The sequence below is a fragment of the Salvelinus alpinus genome, chromosome 1 (assembly GCF_045679555.1).
Source record: "Salvelinus alpinus chromosome 1, SLU_Salpinus.1, whole genome shotgun sequence".
NCBI classification, from domain to species: Eukaryota; Metazoa; Chordata; class Actinopteri; order Salmoniformes; family Salmonidae; genus Salvelinus; species Salvelinus alpinus.
Genome location: NC_092086.1, coordinates 18,654,686 through 18,672,947, shown reverse-complemented (window position 1 = coordinate 18,672,947; position 18,262 = coordinate 18,654,686). Strand labels below are relative to the sequence as shown.

The window sequence follows — 18,262 nt, the reverse complement described above, 5'->3', positions numbered from 1 at the left end:
ATGAAGGGCTACAACGGCCCTGAATGAAAATTCTGGCGGTTATTCTGCTCAAAAGCCACTTGATTTGACAGAGTTGATCAATTCACTGTGCGTGTTCATCGAGTTCAATCCGTCTAGGAAGACGTGAAGAGGATGCACCATATTTTTTGTAGGTTATGAGCTCTTCCCATTATTATAATGTTTACATATATCTATCAAATTCATTCAAAATTAAACGTTTAAATACTGAGCAAAACGCACGTAGCCTACCCGAAACACATAGGCGTTCAATTGATAATCAGGTTCAACATAAAATGGCTTATCATTTTTTGTTCCCTCGGCGACTTGTTGGCCATGTTTTTGGAGATTGTGTAATGCAACCTGGGGAAGCATAAATAGCGCAAGGCTATTCAGTCATGGAATTATTTAATCATTGTTTTTGATAATTTGTCAAACACATTAATTTAGTAAGTGCTATTTAATTGCGGTGATAAAAACAATCATCCGATGACCAGGTTAACTCCCGCCTATTTCCGATGTCGGTTTTTAATTGTAATTCCTCATTTTCAGTACAGTGATTTGATTTCAATGTTCACACACCTTCCATAGCTTTGGAATTAAACAGTGGTTCAATTGACTCCGCCTAGCAAGCTCATGCGGGATTTATCCACGGGGCTCCAGTTCTATACAACTACATGCAACACGAGGCACGCCTGCTGCCCCACGCTCACGGACCAGCTCTCCTCTCCGGTTTACTCATTCACATCGGTGATAGACTACTTTCACACAGGACTAGTAGGAGTCGCTGGACTAGGAGGCAGGACCGACTCGCTCGCTCTCACGGGAGGCTGTATGTTGCTGCCAAGCAACATGTTACCAAAACGGCGACCTCGCTCTGCTGACTTGACGGGGATACCGGGGATGCCGACAGGGACGAGGTTCGGCGGTTCGGTGGGACTGAAGTGGCTCTCCTGTTGGATTCTGATGTCAGCGATGTGTTTCCACCACGTAGCAGCACAAGGTAAGGACTTCACAGTCACACAAATGTTACTTTTTAATAGTGTTGTAGCCTCACCAAAAGAGGCGACAGAAGTGAACTGTCAACTGTCTTCTAAATCTCCATGGTGACAACCAGATGGCTTGAGCGGAGCCTGACGAGATGAGCTCTGTCACTTCATTTAGATTCTCGGGGAACTGGGCAGCTGCCTTATACAAAATGCAAGACCTATCTTCAATTGTAACGTTATAGATAGACATTGCGCTTTAATTTGCTGGGCTGGAGTAGTCACTTTCCCCTAGCTGTTTTCTAACTATGATACAGATTGAGAGATCACAGAAAATACGGAATTTCAGTATAATTATTGTGGTAGTTACTGTAGCCCTACTTCTACAACCCTCCCAAGCAAGTTCAAAGTAAAAATGTTTCCATCCAAATCATCCTCTTGTGTTCTGCAGAATGAATTTCATCCCGTTCCCATTGAGAAAAGACTGAACGTGTATTGTAGGTGCCCATCCAATGGATATTTAATGGAAGACTGTGGAAAACGGTTCAAAGTGGGGTAGATAATTTCGCACGTTTCTATTAGGCAATGTTTCTGCATATAAAATACCTTAATGTGACTACGTGACTATCAATAAGGGGATAATTATGGATCAAAGTTATTGATTTATTCAAATGTATCTATAGGCTATTCAATAGACTATGCTTTCTATCAAGTTAATAGCCTACTGTAGAAAATACTATGTGATGCCTGGAAAATACATAAAATCCTCTCACTTATTAATTAAGTTAAAGATATCTGTATTCAGCACTCTTATTGATTAATTTAAAGGCTCCTGAATGGCACAGCGATCTAAAGCACTGTATCTCAGTGCTTGAGGCGTCACTACAGACACCCAGGTTTGAATCCAGGCTGTATCACAACCGGCCTTGATTGGGAGTCCCATAGGGCAGTGCACAATTGGCCCAGCGCCGTCCGGGTTTGGCCGGTGTAGGCCGTCATTGTAAATAAGAATTTGTTCTTAACTGACTTGCCTAGTTAAATAAAATAAAAATGTATTTATAAAGGTATCAGTATTCAGTACTCTTATTGATTCATTTAAAGGTATCAGTATTCAGTATTCTTATTGATTCATTTAAAGGTATCAGTATTCAGTATTCTTATTGATTCATTTAAAGGTATCAGTATTCAGTATTCTTATTGATTCATTTAAAGGTATCAGTATTCAGTATTCTTATTGATTCATTTAAAGGTATCAGTATTCAGTATTCTTATTGATTCATTTAAAGGTATCAGTATTCAGTACTCTTATTGATTCATTTAAAGGTATCAGTATTCAGTACTCTTATTGATTCATTTAAAGGTATCAGTATTCAGTATTCTTATTGATTCATTTAAAGGTATCAGTATTCAGTACTCTTATTGATTCATTTAAAGGTATCAGTATTCAGTATTCTTATTGATTCATTTAAAGGTATCAGTATTCAGTACTCTTATTGATTCATTTAAAGGTATCAGTATTCAGTATTCTTATTGATTCATTTAAAGGTATCAGTATTCAGTACTCTTATTGATTCATTTAAAGGTATCAGTATTCAGTACTCTTATTGATTCATTTAAAGGTATCAGTATTCAGTACTCTTATTGATTCATTTAAAGGTATCAGTATTCAGTACTCTTATTGATTCATTTAAAGGTATCAGTATTCAGTACTCTTATTGATTCATTTAAAGGTATCAGTATTCAGTACTCTTATTGATTCATTTAAAGGTATCAGTATTCAGTACTCTTATTGATTCATTTAAAGGTATCAGTATTCAGTACTCTTATTGATTCATTTAAAGGTATCAGTATTCAGTACTCTTATTGATTCATTTAAAGGTATCAGTATTCAGTACTCTTATTGATTCATTTAAAGGTATCAGTATTCAGTACTCTTATTGATTCATTTAAAGGTATCAGTATTCAGTACTCTTATTGATTCATTTAAAGGTATCAGTATTCAGTACTCTTATTGATTCATTTAAAGGTATCAGTATTCAGTACTCTTATTGATTCATTTAAAGGTATCAGTATTCAGTACTCTTATTGATTCATTTAAAGGTATCAGTATTCAGTACTCTTATTGATTCATTTAAAGGTATCAGTATTCAGTACTCTTATTGATTCATTTAAAGGTATCAGTATTCAGTACTCTTATTGATTCATTTAAAGGTATCAGTATTCAGTATTCTTGCTACCAAGTAAGACATACTAGGAAAGAAAAAGGCTAGACAAAGGACATACTGTTGGAGAGAGGAGAGGCTTGAGGCTTGGAGAGATTGAGGCTGAATAGGTGGAAGGACATATGATTCATATGGGCATTTCCATGTAAAAGGACCCATGAGCACTGTCGTGTCTGGCATCATTAAGGTGAAGGCTTATTTTATCAAATCAATTCTCTGTAATTATTATTACGTGATTAAACTAATCATGTAAATTGAATTAACTAGGAAGTCGGGGCACCACGGAAAATCTTCAGATTAGAAAGTTATAATTTTTTTAATATAACTTCGGATATTTTAATATCTGATCAATTAGTCTTCTATTAATGATTTATTCTTTACCTCACTTCAGTCTCATCTGAACGTCGTTAATTGTTGGTTATCTGCACGAACCCAACCTTTACTATAAATCATCCATACACCAATTGGCTTAATCATTTATTTACTAACTAACTAAATAATCACAGAAATGCATAAACAAACAAACAGTAGATATTGTTTAGTAACAAATGATAGGGAAGATTCCCTAGTGGGCTAAGACGATGTGATGGCTTGGTGGACAACGGGAAGGGGGGTGGACTGAGAGAGAAGCGGGAAAGACAAAAGGGATCACTACACACAGTTGATAATTATATCAATTGAAATGTTAATCCTTTGCACATGAACGCTCACTCATTCGGGAATAATTTTAATCAATATATATTTACGCCCATGTGTCGTTGTGATCTTCTCTGTTGGAATCCGATCCATCTGCTAGAGTCTCTCTCTCAAAGAGTCTCTCTCTTTCTGTTTCCCTGAAGATCAAAGTATTTCGTGGTTAGAATGGATACTTCAGAGTACCATTCAGAAATGTTCTCATAGATGTTTCGGCGGTTGTCGGTATTCTCATCCCAGGTTTACATCATTTCTAGCTGCAGACTAGTAATTAGTATCTAAGTCTCATAGTCTCATAGTTTAACCATTTCCAGCATTTTGTAGCCAATGCTCCACGTGGTATAGTTTTCTAGTCTTGGTACTCAAACCTGTACCACCTCAGCTTACACAGGTATGTGTGGTCTTAACTATTCGCTACCACAGCTCACGCTGTGGGTTTGCTTAGTCTGAAGAGGATTTCCTCAGGAGGGCTTTTTATTCGTAACAGTAGAAAAGGCGGTTCCATGACGCCAGATCATGTCTGTGCTCACAGGGGCATGCCAATGACTTAGTTCAACTTTAAAGAGAATACAATTTTCTCAAAATTAAAGGTGAACATCACATTACATCATTTCACAAATAGTTTCATCTTTACTCATTCATTTTATACAAGGATTAGATGCAAACACCATAATTGAAAAATGTACATATTCAGAGATATAGTTATATGTGTCCTTCGTGAGGTCTCCAAATGAAACACACTCAACATAACTGTCCCTTAAGTGTCCACAGACCCTTCCCACATTCTCGCAAGTGGATATATAGTCTCATTTTCCCATTTTGGGGATTTAGGAGTTCGACCACGTGAAATCCTTTGTTCACTCTCTGATCTCTATCTGCATGAAAAGGGGGAGATATTCTCCGCCAGGAATTTACAACCTGAGATAACAGAACCTGGGTGTAAGAGATAGTGAGAGAGGGGGAATACTCCTGAGATAACAGAACCTGGGTGTAAGAGAGAGTGAGAGAGGGGGAAGCCACCTGCGATAACAGAACCTGGGTGTAGGAGAGAGTGAGAGAGGGGGAAGCCACCTGAGATAACTGAACCTGGGTGTAGGAGAGCGTGAGAGAGGGGGAAGCCACCTGAGATAACAGAACCTGGGTGTAGGAGAGAGTGAGAGAGGGGGAAGCCACCTGAGATAACAGAACCTGGGTGTAGGAGAGAGTGAGAGAGGGGGAAGCCACCTGAGATAACAGAACCTGGGTGTAGGAGAGAGTGAGAGAGGGGGAAGCCACCTGAGATAACAGAACCTGGGTGTAGGAGAGAGTGAGAGAGGGGGAAGCCACCTGAGATAACAGAACCTGGGTGTAGGAGAGCGTGAGAGAGGGGGAAGCCACGATCTACACCCAGATAGGGCCTCGTCATGACAACACCAACATGTGAAGTTCATAGGTGCATGTCAAATCGGATGTCAAATGAAAGCTAAGATTCTATACTGTTTAGAAATGATGGCATATATACATTTTTCAACCATGTTCCATCCTAGGCTTTCATTTCTTGTATAAAAACAGATGGAAAAGGAGTCTTAGAAAAAAATTGAAATATATCAACTCACAATAATGATGAAGTAAAGGCCCCTGCCAACTAATATCAGCACTTATATTTAGTTTGGGTTTAAGAAACATTGCCTTGTGCCTTGTAATTCCGTTACCAAAAACAAACATCTTTCAGATATTTTCTGATTCCTCAACCTCATAAAGAGGGAGGATAATGAACGTTCACAGAAGTAACATGTCAAGTTAGGCCTGGAGTATTAGTTAGTCATAGTGTTTTTACTGATATCAAGTTGGATTTGGAATGATTAAGTGATTCAAAATCTGTAACGGAATCATTTCAATTAACTGCAATTGAATTGACTACAATGGGAAATCATAGTAGTCACAAACCACAGTTGAGTCTCCTGTTACTGTCCTCCCCTCCACTGACATACTGTTATGTTCAGCTGATAGAGTCTCCTGTTACTGTCCTCCCCTCCACTGACATACTGTTATGTTCAGCTGATAGAGTCTCCTGTTACTGTCCTCCCCTCCACTGACATACTGTTATGTTCAGCTGATAGAGTCTCCTGTTACTGTCCTCCCCTCCACTGACATACTGTTATGTTCAGCTGATAGAGTCTCCTGTTACTGTCCTCCCCTCCACTGACATACTGTTATGTTCAGCTGATAGTCTCCTGTTAAAGCAATACTTTGAAAACAGTCTAGACAAGCCCCCTGTACTGTGCTGTGAACAGTCTAGACAAGCCCTCTGTACTGTACTGTGAAAACAGTCTAGACAAGCCCTCTGTACTGTGCTGTGAAAACAGTCTAGACAAGCCCCCTGTACTGTGCTGTAAACAGTCTAGACAAGCCCCCTGTACTGTGCTGTGAAAACAGTCTAGACAAGCCCCCTGTACTGTGCTGTGAACAGTCTAGAGAAGCCCTCTGTACTGTACTGTGAAAACAGTCTAGACAAGCCCCCTGTACTGTGCTGTGAACAGTCTAGACAAGCCCTCTGTACTGTGAACAGTCTAGACAAGCCCCCTGTACTGTACTGTGAAAACAGTCTAGACAACCCCCCTGTACTGTGCTGTGAACAGTCTAGACACGCCCTCTGTACTGTGAAAACAGTCTAGACAAGCCCCCTGTACTGTGCTGTGAACAGTCTAGACAAGCCCCCTGTACTGTGCTGTGAAAACAGTCTAGACAAGCCCCCTGTACTGTGCTGTGAACAGTCTAGAGAAGCCCTCTGTACTGTACTGTGAAAACAGTCTAGACAAGCCCCCTGTACTGTGCTGTGAACAGTCTAGACAAGCCCCCTGTACTGTACTGTGAAAACAGTCTAGAGAACCCCCCTGTACTGTGCTGTGAACAGTCTAGACAAGCCCTCTGTACTGTGAAAACAGTCTAGACAAGCCCCCTGTACTGTGCTGTGAACAGTCTAGACAAGCCCCCTGTACTGTGCTGTGAAAACAGTCTAGACAAGCCCCCTGTACTGTGCTGTGAACAGTCTAGACAAGCCCCCTGTACTGTGCTGTGAAAACAGTCTAGACAAGCCCCCTGTACTGTGCTGTGAACAGTCTAGACAAGCCCCCTGTACTGTGCTGTGAAAACAGTCTACACAAGCCCCCTGTACTGTGCTGTGAACAGTCTAGACAAGCCCTCTGTACTGTGAACAGTCTAGACAAGCCCCCTGTACTGTACTGTGAAAACAGTCTAGACAAGCCCCCTGTACTGTGCTGTGAACAGTCTAGACAAGCCCCCTGTACTGTGCTGTGAAAACAGTCTAGACAAGCCCCCTGTACTGTGCTGTGTACAGTCTAGACAAGCCCCCTGTACTGTGAAAACAGTCTAGACAAGCCCTCTGTACTGTGCTGTGTACAGTCTAGACAAGCCCCCTGTACTGTGAAAACAGTCTAGACAAGCCCTCTGTACTGTGAAAACAGTCTAGACAAGCCCTCTGTGCTGTGAACAGTCTAGACAAGCCCTCTGTGCTGTGAACAGTCTAGACAAGCCCTCTGTACTGTGAACAGTCTAGACAAGCCCTCTGTACTGTGCTGTGTACAGTCTAGACAAGCCCCCTGTACTGTGAAAACAGTCTAGACAAGCCCCCTGTACTGTGAAAACAGTCTAGACAAGCCCTCTGTACTGTGAACAGTCTAGACAAGCCCTCTGTACTGTGCTGTGTACAGTCTAGACAAGCCCCCTGTACTGTGAAAACAGTCTAGACAAGCCCTCTGTACTGTGAAAACAGTCTAGACAAGCCCTCTGTGCTGTGAACAGTCTAGACAAGCCCTCTGTACTGTGAACAGTCTAGACAAGCCCTCTGTACTGTGCTGTGTACAGTCTAGACAAGCCCTCTGTGCTGTGAACAGTCTAGACAAGCCCTCTGTACTGTGAACAGTCTAGACAAGCCCTCTGTACTGTGCTGTGTACAGTCTAGACAAGCCCTCTGTACTGTGCTGTGTACAGTCTAGACAAGCCCTCTGTACTGTGAACAGTCTAGACAAGCCCTCTGTACTGTGCTGTGTACAGTCTAGACAAGCCCCCTGTACTGTGAAAACAGTCTAGACAAGCCCTCTGTACTGTGAACAGTCTAGACAAGCCCTCTGTACTGTGAACAGTCTAGACAAGCCCTCTGTACTGTGAACAGTCTAGACAAGCCCCCTGTGCTGTGTACAGTCTAGACAAGCCCCCTGTACTGTGAACAGTCTAGACAAGCCCTCTGTGCTGTGAACAGTCTAGACAAGCCCTCTGTACTGTGAACAGTCTAGACAAGCCCTCTGTACTGTGAAAACAGTCTATACAAGCCCTCTGTACTGTGAAAACAGTCTAGACAAGCCCTCTGTACTGTGAAAACAGTCTAGACAAGCCCCCTGTACTGTGCTGTGAACAGTCTAGACAAGCCCTCTGTACTGTGAAAACAGTCTAGACAAGCCCTCTGTACTGTGAAAACAGTCTAGACAAGCCCTCTGTACTGTGCTGTGAACAGTCTAGACAAGCCCTCTGTACTGTGAACAGTCTAGACAAGCCCTCTGTGCTGTGAACAGTCTAGACAAGCCCTCTGTACTGTGAAAACAGTCTAGACAAGCCCTCTGTACTGTGAAAACAGTCTAGACAAGCCCCCTGTACTGTGAAAACAGTCTAGACAAGCCCTCTGTGCTGTGAACAGTCTAGACAAGCCCTCTGTACTGTGAACAGTCTAGACAAGCCCTCTGTACTGTGCTGTGTACAGTCTAGACAAGCCCCCTGTACTGTGAAAACAGTCTAGACAAGCCCTCTGTACTGTGAAAACAGTCTAGACAAGCCCTCTGTGCTGTGAACAGTCTAGACAAGCCCTCTGTACTGTGAACAGTCTAGACAAGCCCTCTGTACTGTGCTGTGTACAGTCTAGACAAGCCCTCTGTGCTGTGAACAGTCTAGACAAGCCCTCTGTACTGTGAACAGTCTAGACAAGCCCTCTGTACTGTGCTGTGTACAGTCTAGACAAGCCCTCTGTACTGTGCTGTGTACAGTCTAGACAAGCCCTCTGTACTGTGAACAGTCTAGACAAGCCCTCTGTACTGTGCTGTGTACAGTCTAGACAAGCCCCCTGTACTGTGAAAACAGTCTAGACAAGCCCTCTGTACTGTGAACAGTCTAGACAAGCCCTCTGTACTGTGAACAGTCTAGACAAGCCCTCTGTACTGTGAACAGTCTAGACAAGCCCCCTGTGCTGTGTACAGTCTAGACAAGCCCCCTGTACTGTGAACAGTCTAGACAAGCCCTCTGTGCTGTGAACAGTCTAGACAAGCCCTCTGTACTGTGAACAGTCTAGACAAGCCCTCTGTACTGTGAAAACAGTCTATACAAGCCCTCTGTACTGTGAAAACAGTCTAGACAAGCCCTCTGTACTGTGAAAACAGTCTAGACAAGCCCCCTGTACTGTGCTGTGAACAGTCTAGACAAGCCCTCTGTACTGTGAAAACAGTCTAGACAAGCCCTCTGTACTGTGAAAACAGTCTAGACAAGCCCTCTGTACTGTGCTGTGAACAGTCTAGACAAGCCCTCTGTACTGTGAACAGTCTAGACAAGCCCTCTGTGCTGTGAACAGTCTAGACAAGCCCTCTGTACTGTGAAAACAGTCTAGACAAGCCCTCTGTACTGTGAAAACAGTCTAGACAAGCCCCCTGTACTGTGAAAACAGTCTAGACAAGCCCTCTGTACTGTGAAAACAGTCTAGACAAGCCCTCTGTACTGTGAACAGTCTAGACAAGCCCTCTGTACTGTGAACAGTCTAGACAAGCCCTCTGTACTGTGAAAACAGTCTAGACAAGCCCCCTGTACTGTGAACAGTCTAGACAAGCCCTCTGTACTGTGAACAGTCTAGACAAGCCCTCTGTACTGTGAACAGTCTAGACAAGCCCTCTGTGCTGTGAACAGTCTAGACAAGCCCTCTGTACTGTGAACAGTCTAGACAAGCCCTCTGTACTTTGAACAGTCTAGACAAGCCCTCTGTACTGTGAACAGTCTAGACAAGCCCTCTGTACTGTGAACAGTCTAGACAAGCCCTCTGTGCTGTGAACAGTCTAGACAAGCCCTCTGTACTGTGAACAGTCTAGACAAGCCCTCTGTACTGTGAACAGTCTAGACAAGCCCTCTGTACTGTGAACAGTCTAGACAAGCCCTCTGTACTGTGAACAGTCTAGACAAGCCCTCTGTACTGTGCTGTGAACAATCTAGACAAGCCCCCTGTACTGTGAACAGTCTAGACAAGCCCTCTGTGCTGTGAACAGTCTAGACAAGCCCTCTGTACTGTGAACAGTCTAGACAAGCCCTCTGTACTGTGAACAGTCTAGACAAGCCCTCTGTACTGTGCTGTGAACAGTCTAGACAAGCCCTCTGTACTGTGATGTCCAAATTTGGGAAACATAGACGTCTATGATTGGTTCAGATTTGGTCAGTTCTGTACCAACTAAATGCGGTCTTGTTTGAGGACAGAGCGCATTACAGTAATAGGCAGTGTGTAGAATAATAGCAAAATATGGATATTGCATATTTCTACCTTTGTGTATCGATTCTGGATACGTCACCACGAAGAGAATGACATTCCTAATTATGCATCTCTGTGTAGTACAGATCAGAGACCCATGATGTTGTTCCATTACCGTAATTCTGTCACGGGATGTAAATCCACTTCATCTACTGTAGTTTAATAACCCAAATAACAACACATCTGACTCATCTACTGTAGTTTAATAACCCAAATAACAACACATCTGACTCATCTACTGTAGTTTAATAACCCAAATAACAACACATCTGACTCATCTACTGTAGTTTAATAACCCAAATAACAAACATCTATCTACTGTAGTTCAATAACCCAAATAAAAACACATCTAACTCATCGATGACACACATTCTTTCATCTTCATTTGGAGCAGATTTTTAACAGAGCTTTTGGAAAATGTGGTCGCATTAAAATGTGGTCGCATTAAAATGTGGTCGCATTTAAAAACGGAGGGAGATTTTACCTACCTTTTAATTCTGTTGGCAAACTTTACGTCTGCAATGTTCTTTTAGTAAATTTGTTTTGGGAAAATTTCTGTTTAAATTGTTCAAAGTAGTCATTTTGCATAGATTTGTATGGTTTGTTAAAGTGAAATCAATGTTTTTTTGGTTTGGCTTACATTTGAAAGTGAAACGTTTGAGTCAAAGCGTAATTCCGTGGAGTTTCCCCTACCCCACCTGTATTCCACCTTCTTAATGTGTTTTGATATTGTTCAGAGCAAAAAAAAAACTTTAACTTACAAACCCCTACTTCCCATAGTTATTCATTGAAGATTCCAATGGAAGGGCTGTTTCTAACACATCAGTGAATCTGAAGCATGTGCAGGAGACTGATGACCCATTGAGTTCAACACACAACCATGTAGCCTTAGAAAACCTGGCCTTCTCTTGGCAGTTCATTCATACATCATGGAGTGCACTTGACAATGCATCCTGCATCTTACAATCTCACAGCTCAGAGTGCAGGAGTGTGTGTTTGTGGGTGTGTTTGTGGGTGTGTGTGTGTGTGTGTGTGTGTGTGTGTGTGTGTGTGTTACAAGGAGCATACCGGTAATCATTGGGACCTGTTTGTCTGTGAACAGTTTGCCATTGAGTTATAAAAGGACTCCCATGCATTCTTATCTGTAAGTGTGTGTCTGTGTGTGAAAATAGATTGTTATAGGAAGCCTCTTGTTATGCAGAACCCAGCTCCACCCAGCTCCACAATAGAACCTATAACCATCCAGCCAGAACCCAGCTCCACTATAGAACCTATAACCATCCAGCCAGAACCCAGCTCCACTATAGAACCTATAACCATCTAGCCAGAACCCAGCTCCACTATAGAGCCTATAACCATCTAGCCAGAACCCAGCTCCACTATAGAACCTATAAGCATCTAGCCAGAACCCAGCTCCACTATATAACCTATAACCATCTAGCCAGAACCCAGCTCCACTATAGAACCTATAACCATCTAGCCAGAACCCAGCTCCACTATAGAACCTATAAGCATCTAGCCAGAACCCAGCTCCACAATAGAACCTATAACCATCTAGCCAGAACCCAGCTCCACTATAGAACCTATAACCATCCAGCCAGAACCCAGCTCCACTATAGAACCTATAACCATCTAGCCAGAACCCAGCTCCACTATAGAACCTATAACCATCTAGCCAGAACCCAGCTCCACTATAGAACCTATAACCATCTAGCCAGAACCCAGCTCCACAATAGAACCTATAACCATCCAGCCAGAATCCAGCTCCACTATAGAACCTATAAGCATCCAGCCAGAACCCAGCTCCACTATAGAACCTATAACCATCCAGCCAGAACCCAGCTCCACTATAGAACCTATAAGCATCTAGCCAGAACCCAGCTCCACTATAGAACCTATAACCATCCAGCCAGAACCCAGCTCCACTATAGAACCTATAACCATCCAGCCAGAACCCAGCTCCACAATAGAACCTATAACCATCTAGCCAGAACCCAGCTCCACTATAGAACCTATAACCATCTAGCCAGAACCCAGCTCCACAATAGAACCTATAACCATCCAGCCAGAACCCAGCCAGAACCAAGCTCCACTATAGAACCTATAACCATCCAGCCAGAACCCAGCTCCACTATAGAACCTATAACCATCTAGCCAGAACCCAGCTCCACTATAGAACCTATAACCATCTAGCCAGAACCCAGCTCCACTATAGAACCTATAACCATCCAGCCAGAACCCAGCTCCACTATAGAACCTATAAGCATCTAGCCAGAACCCAGCTCCACTATAGAACCTATAACCATCTAGCCAGAACCCAGCTCCACTATAGAACATATGACATCTAGCCAGAACCCAGCTCCACTATAGAACATATGACATCTAGCCAGAACCCAGCTCCACTATAGAACATATGACATCTAGCCAGAACCCAGCTCCACTATAGAACCTATAACCATCCAGCCAGAACCCAGCTCCACTATAGAACCTATAACCATCTAGCCAGAACCCAGCTCCACTATAGAACCTATAACCATCTAGCCAGAACCCAGCTCCACTATAGAACCTATAACCATCTAGCCAGAACCCAGCTCCACTATAGAACCTATAACCATCCAGCCAGAACCCAGCTCCACTATAGAACCTATAACCATCTAGCCAGAACCCAGCTCCACTATAGAACCTATAACCATCCAGCCAGAACCCAGCTCCACTATAGAACCTATACGCATCTAGCCAGAACCCAGCTCCACTATAGAACCTATAACCATCTAGCCAGAACCCAGCTCCACTATAGAACCTATAACCATCCAGCCAGAACCCAGCTCCACTATAGAACCTATAACCATCCAGCCAGAACCCAGCTCCACTATAGAACCTTTAACCATCTAGCCAGAACCCAGCTCCACTATAGAACCTATAACCATCCAGCCAGAACCCAGGATAAAGATGGGGATGAAAATGAGGATGATAAAGATGATGATGAAGATACGATGAAGTTGAGGAAGAGGAGGATGCTGAAGATTAAGAAGAGGAAGAGGAGGAGAAGAAGGAGGAGGAGGGGGAAGAAGAAGAGGATGACAAAGCTGATGATGATGAAGATGAGAAGGAGGAAGAGGAAGAAGAGGTGCTGATTGAGACAGGGACTGAGAGGCTAGAGGACTGTGGACTCCCCCTTCTCCTCCTGGTGTCTCTGAAGCTGCAGGCATCTCATCTCCACATGGGAGGCTGTTGGTTCTGGACATGCCTCACTAATGAATAGCACAGACTGTGTGTGGATGTGTAGGTGTTAGTGTGTGTGTGTGTGAGAGAGAGACTGTCTATGTGTGTGTGTGCACGTTCATGTGTGTGACTAATTCTGAGGGCACGTGTATGTGTGTGACTGGCTGTGTTGGTGTGTGTTTGTGTTTTTGTGTGTGACGGAGTGTGTTTGGTGTGTGTTTGTGTTTTTGTGTGTGACGGAGTGTGTTTATCTATGTCAGTCAGTCAGTCAGATCCTCTCTTCTCCCTGTCTGTGATGGTCTCTCCCAGGGGGAGCAGAGCGGAGCGAGGGGGGATTGAGGCAGGCTCAGAGGTTTCTAGAAATGAGAGAAACACAAAGGTACAGAGGTCCCTTAGGAGAGGAGAGGTGTACTGGGTTGTTCCCAGAGGGAGGCTCTACAACAGTGTTGTGAAGGAGAGAGGAGGTACGACAGTGTTGTGAAGGAGAGGGGAGGTACGACAGTGTTGTGAAGGAGAGAGGAGGTACGACAGTGTTGTGAAGGAGAGAGGAGGTACGACAGTGTTGTGAAGGAGAGAGGAGGTACGACAGTGTTGTGAAGGAGAGAGGAGGTACGGCAGTGTTGTGAAGGAGAGAGGAGGTACGACAGTGTTGTGAAGGAGAGAGGAGGTACGACAGTGTTGTGAAGGAGAGAGGAGGTACGACAGTGTTGTGAAGGAGAGAGGAGGTACGACAGTGTTGTGAAGGAGAGAGGAGGTACGGCAGTGTTGTGAAGGAGAGGAGGTACGTTGTGAAGGAGAGAGGAGCAGTGTGTGTGTGTGTGTGTGTGTGTGTGTGTGTGTGTGTGTGTGTGTGTGTGTGTGTGTGTTGCGAGGTGTTTGTGTTCATGTTGTGTAGTTCTGAGCTTTAATCTAGATAGCAGGAGGCGTTGACATTCTGCCAGCTCACAGCTGATATAATTTTACCGCCGTACGTTAATACGGGGCTTGACAGCTGTCAGCCCATTCCCCAATCTGTAAATCTTCTGATAATCCGCCATGCTTACAAAAAGACATTTGTTTAAAACTCTCTGCTAAATCCTTGTGTGATTAAACCTCCCCGGTCTGATGCCAGAGCAGGATAATAATTCATACATCTGTGAAGCTAGTGACAGAAATACTACAGAGAGATACACACACACACACACACACACACACACACACACACACACACAGACAATCAATGCATGAAGGATTCCACAGTCAAAAGAAAATATAATCATGTATAAACTCTAGACAACAAAGGCGTTTACCCTCCAGAAACACAGCACCTAACGTCCACTACACACACACACACACACACACACACACACACACACACACACACACACACACACACACACACACACACACACACACACACACACACACACACACACACACACACACACACACACACACACACACACACACACACACACACACACACACACACAGACACACACACAGACAGTAGACTATGCCCACAGGTACAGTCCCTGCTCTAGCCACTCATTCCCAGATGTGTTTTACAGCACAGTAGAGGAAGTGACAGATGCCAACACACACGGTGACATCCCTGTCTTCTGACTGCTGGCTCACAGGTCTTAGTTAGATTCAGGGCCCCAAGCAGCACGGAGACAGGTGAGTTCAGCATGAGGAAAGCCTGTTAGGATAGACGGAGCAGGTCAGACCTGGGTTCAAATAGTATTAGAATTGTTTTTCAAGATTTTCAAACCTACGGAACTACAGAGGTACGGAACTACAGAGGCACGGAACTACAGAGGTACAGAGGCACGGAACTACAGAGGTACGGAACTACAGAGGTACGGAACTACAGAGGTACGGAACTACAGAGGTACGGAACTACAGAGGTACGGAACTACAGAGGCACGGAACTACAGAGGCACGGAACTACAGAGGTACGGAACTACAGAGGTACGGAACTACAGAGGCACGGAACTACAGAGGTACGGAACTACAGAGGCACGGAACTACAGAGGCACGGAACTACAGAGGTACGGAACTACAGAGGCACGGAACTACAGAGGCACGGAACTACAGAGGTACGGAACTACAGAGGTACGGAACTACAGAGGTACGGAACTACAGAGGTACGGAACTACAGAGGTACGGAACTACAGAGGCACGGAACTACAGAGGCACGGAACTACAGAGGCACGGAACTACAGAGGTACGGAACTACAGAGGTACGGAACTACAGAGGCACGGAACTACAGAGGCACGGAACTACAGAGGCACGGAACTACAGAGGCACGGAACTACAGAGGTACGGAACTACAGAGGTACGGAACTACAGAGGTACGGAACTACAGAGGCACGGAACTACAGAGGCACGGAACTACAGAGGTACGGAACTACAGAGGTACGGAACTACAGAGGTACGGAACTACAGAGGTACGGAACTACAGAGGTACGGAACTACAGAGGTACGGAACTACAGAGGCACGGAACTACAGAGGTACAGAACTACAGAGGTACAGAACTACAGAGGTACGGAACTACAGAGGTACGGAACTACAGAGGTACGGAACTACAGAGGCACGGAACTACAGAGGTACGGAACTACAGAGGTACGGAACTACAGAGGTACGGAACTACAGAGGTACGGAACTACAGAGGCACGGAACTACAGAGGTACGGAACTACAGAGGTACGGAACTACAGAGGTACGGAACTACAGAGGCACGGAACTACAGAGGTACAGAACTACAGAGGTACAGAACTACAGATGTCTGGAACTACAGAAGGGAGGACGAGAAGGAGGGAAGAAGGGAGGAGTGAAGGAGGGAAGAAGGGAGGAGGAGAAGGAGGGAAGAAGGGAGGAGGAGGAGGGAAGAAGGGAGGAGTGAAGGAGGGAGGAAGGGAGGAGGAGGAGGGAAGGGAGAAGGAGAAGGAGGGAAGAAGGGAGGAGTGAAGGAGGGAAGAAGGGAGGAGTGAAGGAGGGAAGAAGGGAGGAGGAGGAGGGAAGAAGGGAGGAGGAGAAGGAGGGAAGAAGGGTGGAGGAGGAGGAAGGAAGGGAGGAGGAAAATTAGGGAAGTAGGGAGGAGGAGAAGGAGGGAAGAAGGGAGGAGGAGGAGGAGGAAGGAAGGGAGGAGGAAAAGGAGGGAAGTAGGGAGGAGGAGGAGGAGGAAGGAAGGGATGAGGAAAAGGAGGGAAGTAGGGAGGAGGAGGAAAGGAGAGAGAGAGAGAGAGAGAGATATAAATATATATGCTGGAGGGGAGACTTAAATTCTCTCAACAACAACACCATATTAAGTCAGTCTGTAAACAGTCTAATCAATCTGCCAAGCTAGCTGAGGCCAAATCTCCCACTATTAACAACTATGAGAAATGGCTTAGAGATTGGACAGGGAGAGGAGAGGAGAGGGGGACAGGGAGAGGAGAGGGGGACAGGGAGAAGAGAGTGGGCATGCATTAAGAGAGAAAGGGGACTTTGGGTTAGGAGAGGAGGAGAGGAGATGAAGGGATAGGGAGGACAATAGAATAGAACAGAGAGAGGGAACACGGCTGACCCTCACAAACAGCCATGGTTTAGGAGAGGAAGAAGGAGAGGAGAGAGGAAGAGGAGAGAGGAGAGGGATGGGAGAGGAGAGGGATGGGAAAGAAGAGGAAAGGGATAGGAGAGGAGAGGGATAAGGGGATAGAGATAGGAGAGGAGAGGGATAAGGGGATAGAGATAGGAGAGGGAGCGGAGAGAGATAGGAGAGGGGGCGAGGAGAGGGATAAGGGGAGAGAGATAGGAGAGGGAGAGGAGAGGGATAGGGGGAGAGAGATTGGAGAGGGATAGCAGAGGGATAGGAGAGGGATAGGGGGAGAGAGATAGCAGAGGGATAGGAGAGGGATAGGGGGAGAGAGATAACAGAGGGATAGGGGAGAGAGATAGGAGGGGTATAGGGGGAGAGAGATAACAGAGGGATAGGGGAGAGAGATAACAGAGGGATAGGGGGAGAGAGATAGGAGGGGGATAGGGGGAGAGAGATAGCAGAGGGATAGGAGAGGGATAGGGGGAGAGAGATAACAGAGGGATAGGGGAGAGAGATAGGAGGGGGATAGGGGGAGAGAGATAGCAGAGGGATAGGAGAGGGATAGGGGGAGAGAGATAACAGAGGGATAGGGGAGAGAGATAGGGGTGGGATAGGGGGAGAGAGATAGGAGAGGGATAGGGGAGAGAGATAACAGAGGGATAGGGGGAGAGAGATAGGAGGGGGATAGGGGGAGAGAGATAGGAGAGGGATAGGGGGAGAGAGATAGGAGAGAGATAGCAGGAGGGATATAGAGAGGGATAGGAGAGAGAGATAGGGGGAGAGAGATAACAGAGGGATAGGGGGAGAGAGATAGGAGGGGGATAGGGGGAGAGAGATAGGAGAGGGATAGGGGAGAGATAGGGGGAGAGAGATAACAGAGGGATAGGGGAGAGAGATAGGAGGGGGATAGGGGGAGAGAGATAGCAGAGGGATAGGAGAGGGATAGGGGGAGAGAGATAACAGAGGGATATGGGGAGAGAGATAGAGGGGGATAGGGGGAGAGAGATAGGAGGGGGATAGGGGGAGAGA

At 45.0% G+C, this 18,262-nt stretch overlaps 1 protein-coding gene across 1 annotated transcript in view; it reads left to right on the top strand.

Annotated features, from left to right (window-relative positions):
* The first annotated feature begins 545 nt into the window (after nucleotides 1–545).
* The window catches only part of LOC139570881 (protein sidekick-2-like), a 524,727-nt gene continuing 507,010 nt past the window's right edge, over nucleotides 546–18,262 (top strand). The window contains exon 1 of the mRNA XM_071393181.1: nucleotides 546–1,000. Within this exon, the coding sequence (XP_071249282.1) occupies nucleotides 634–1,000 (367 nt within the window). The 5' untranslated portion in view covers nucleotides 546–633. The remainder of the gene's footprint in view (nucleotides 1,001–18,262) is intronic.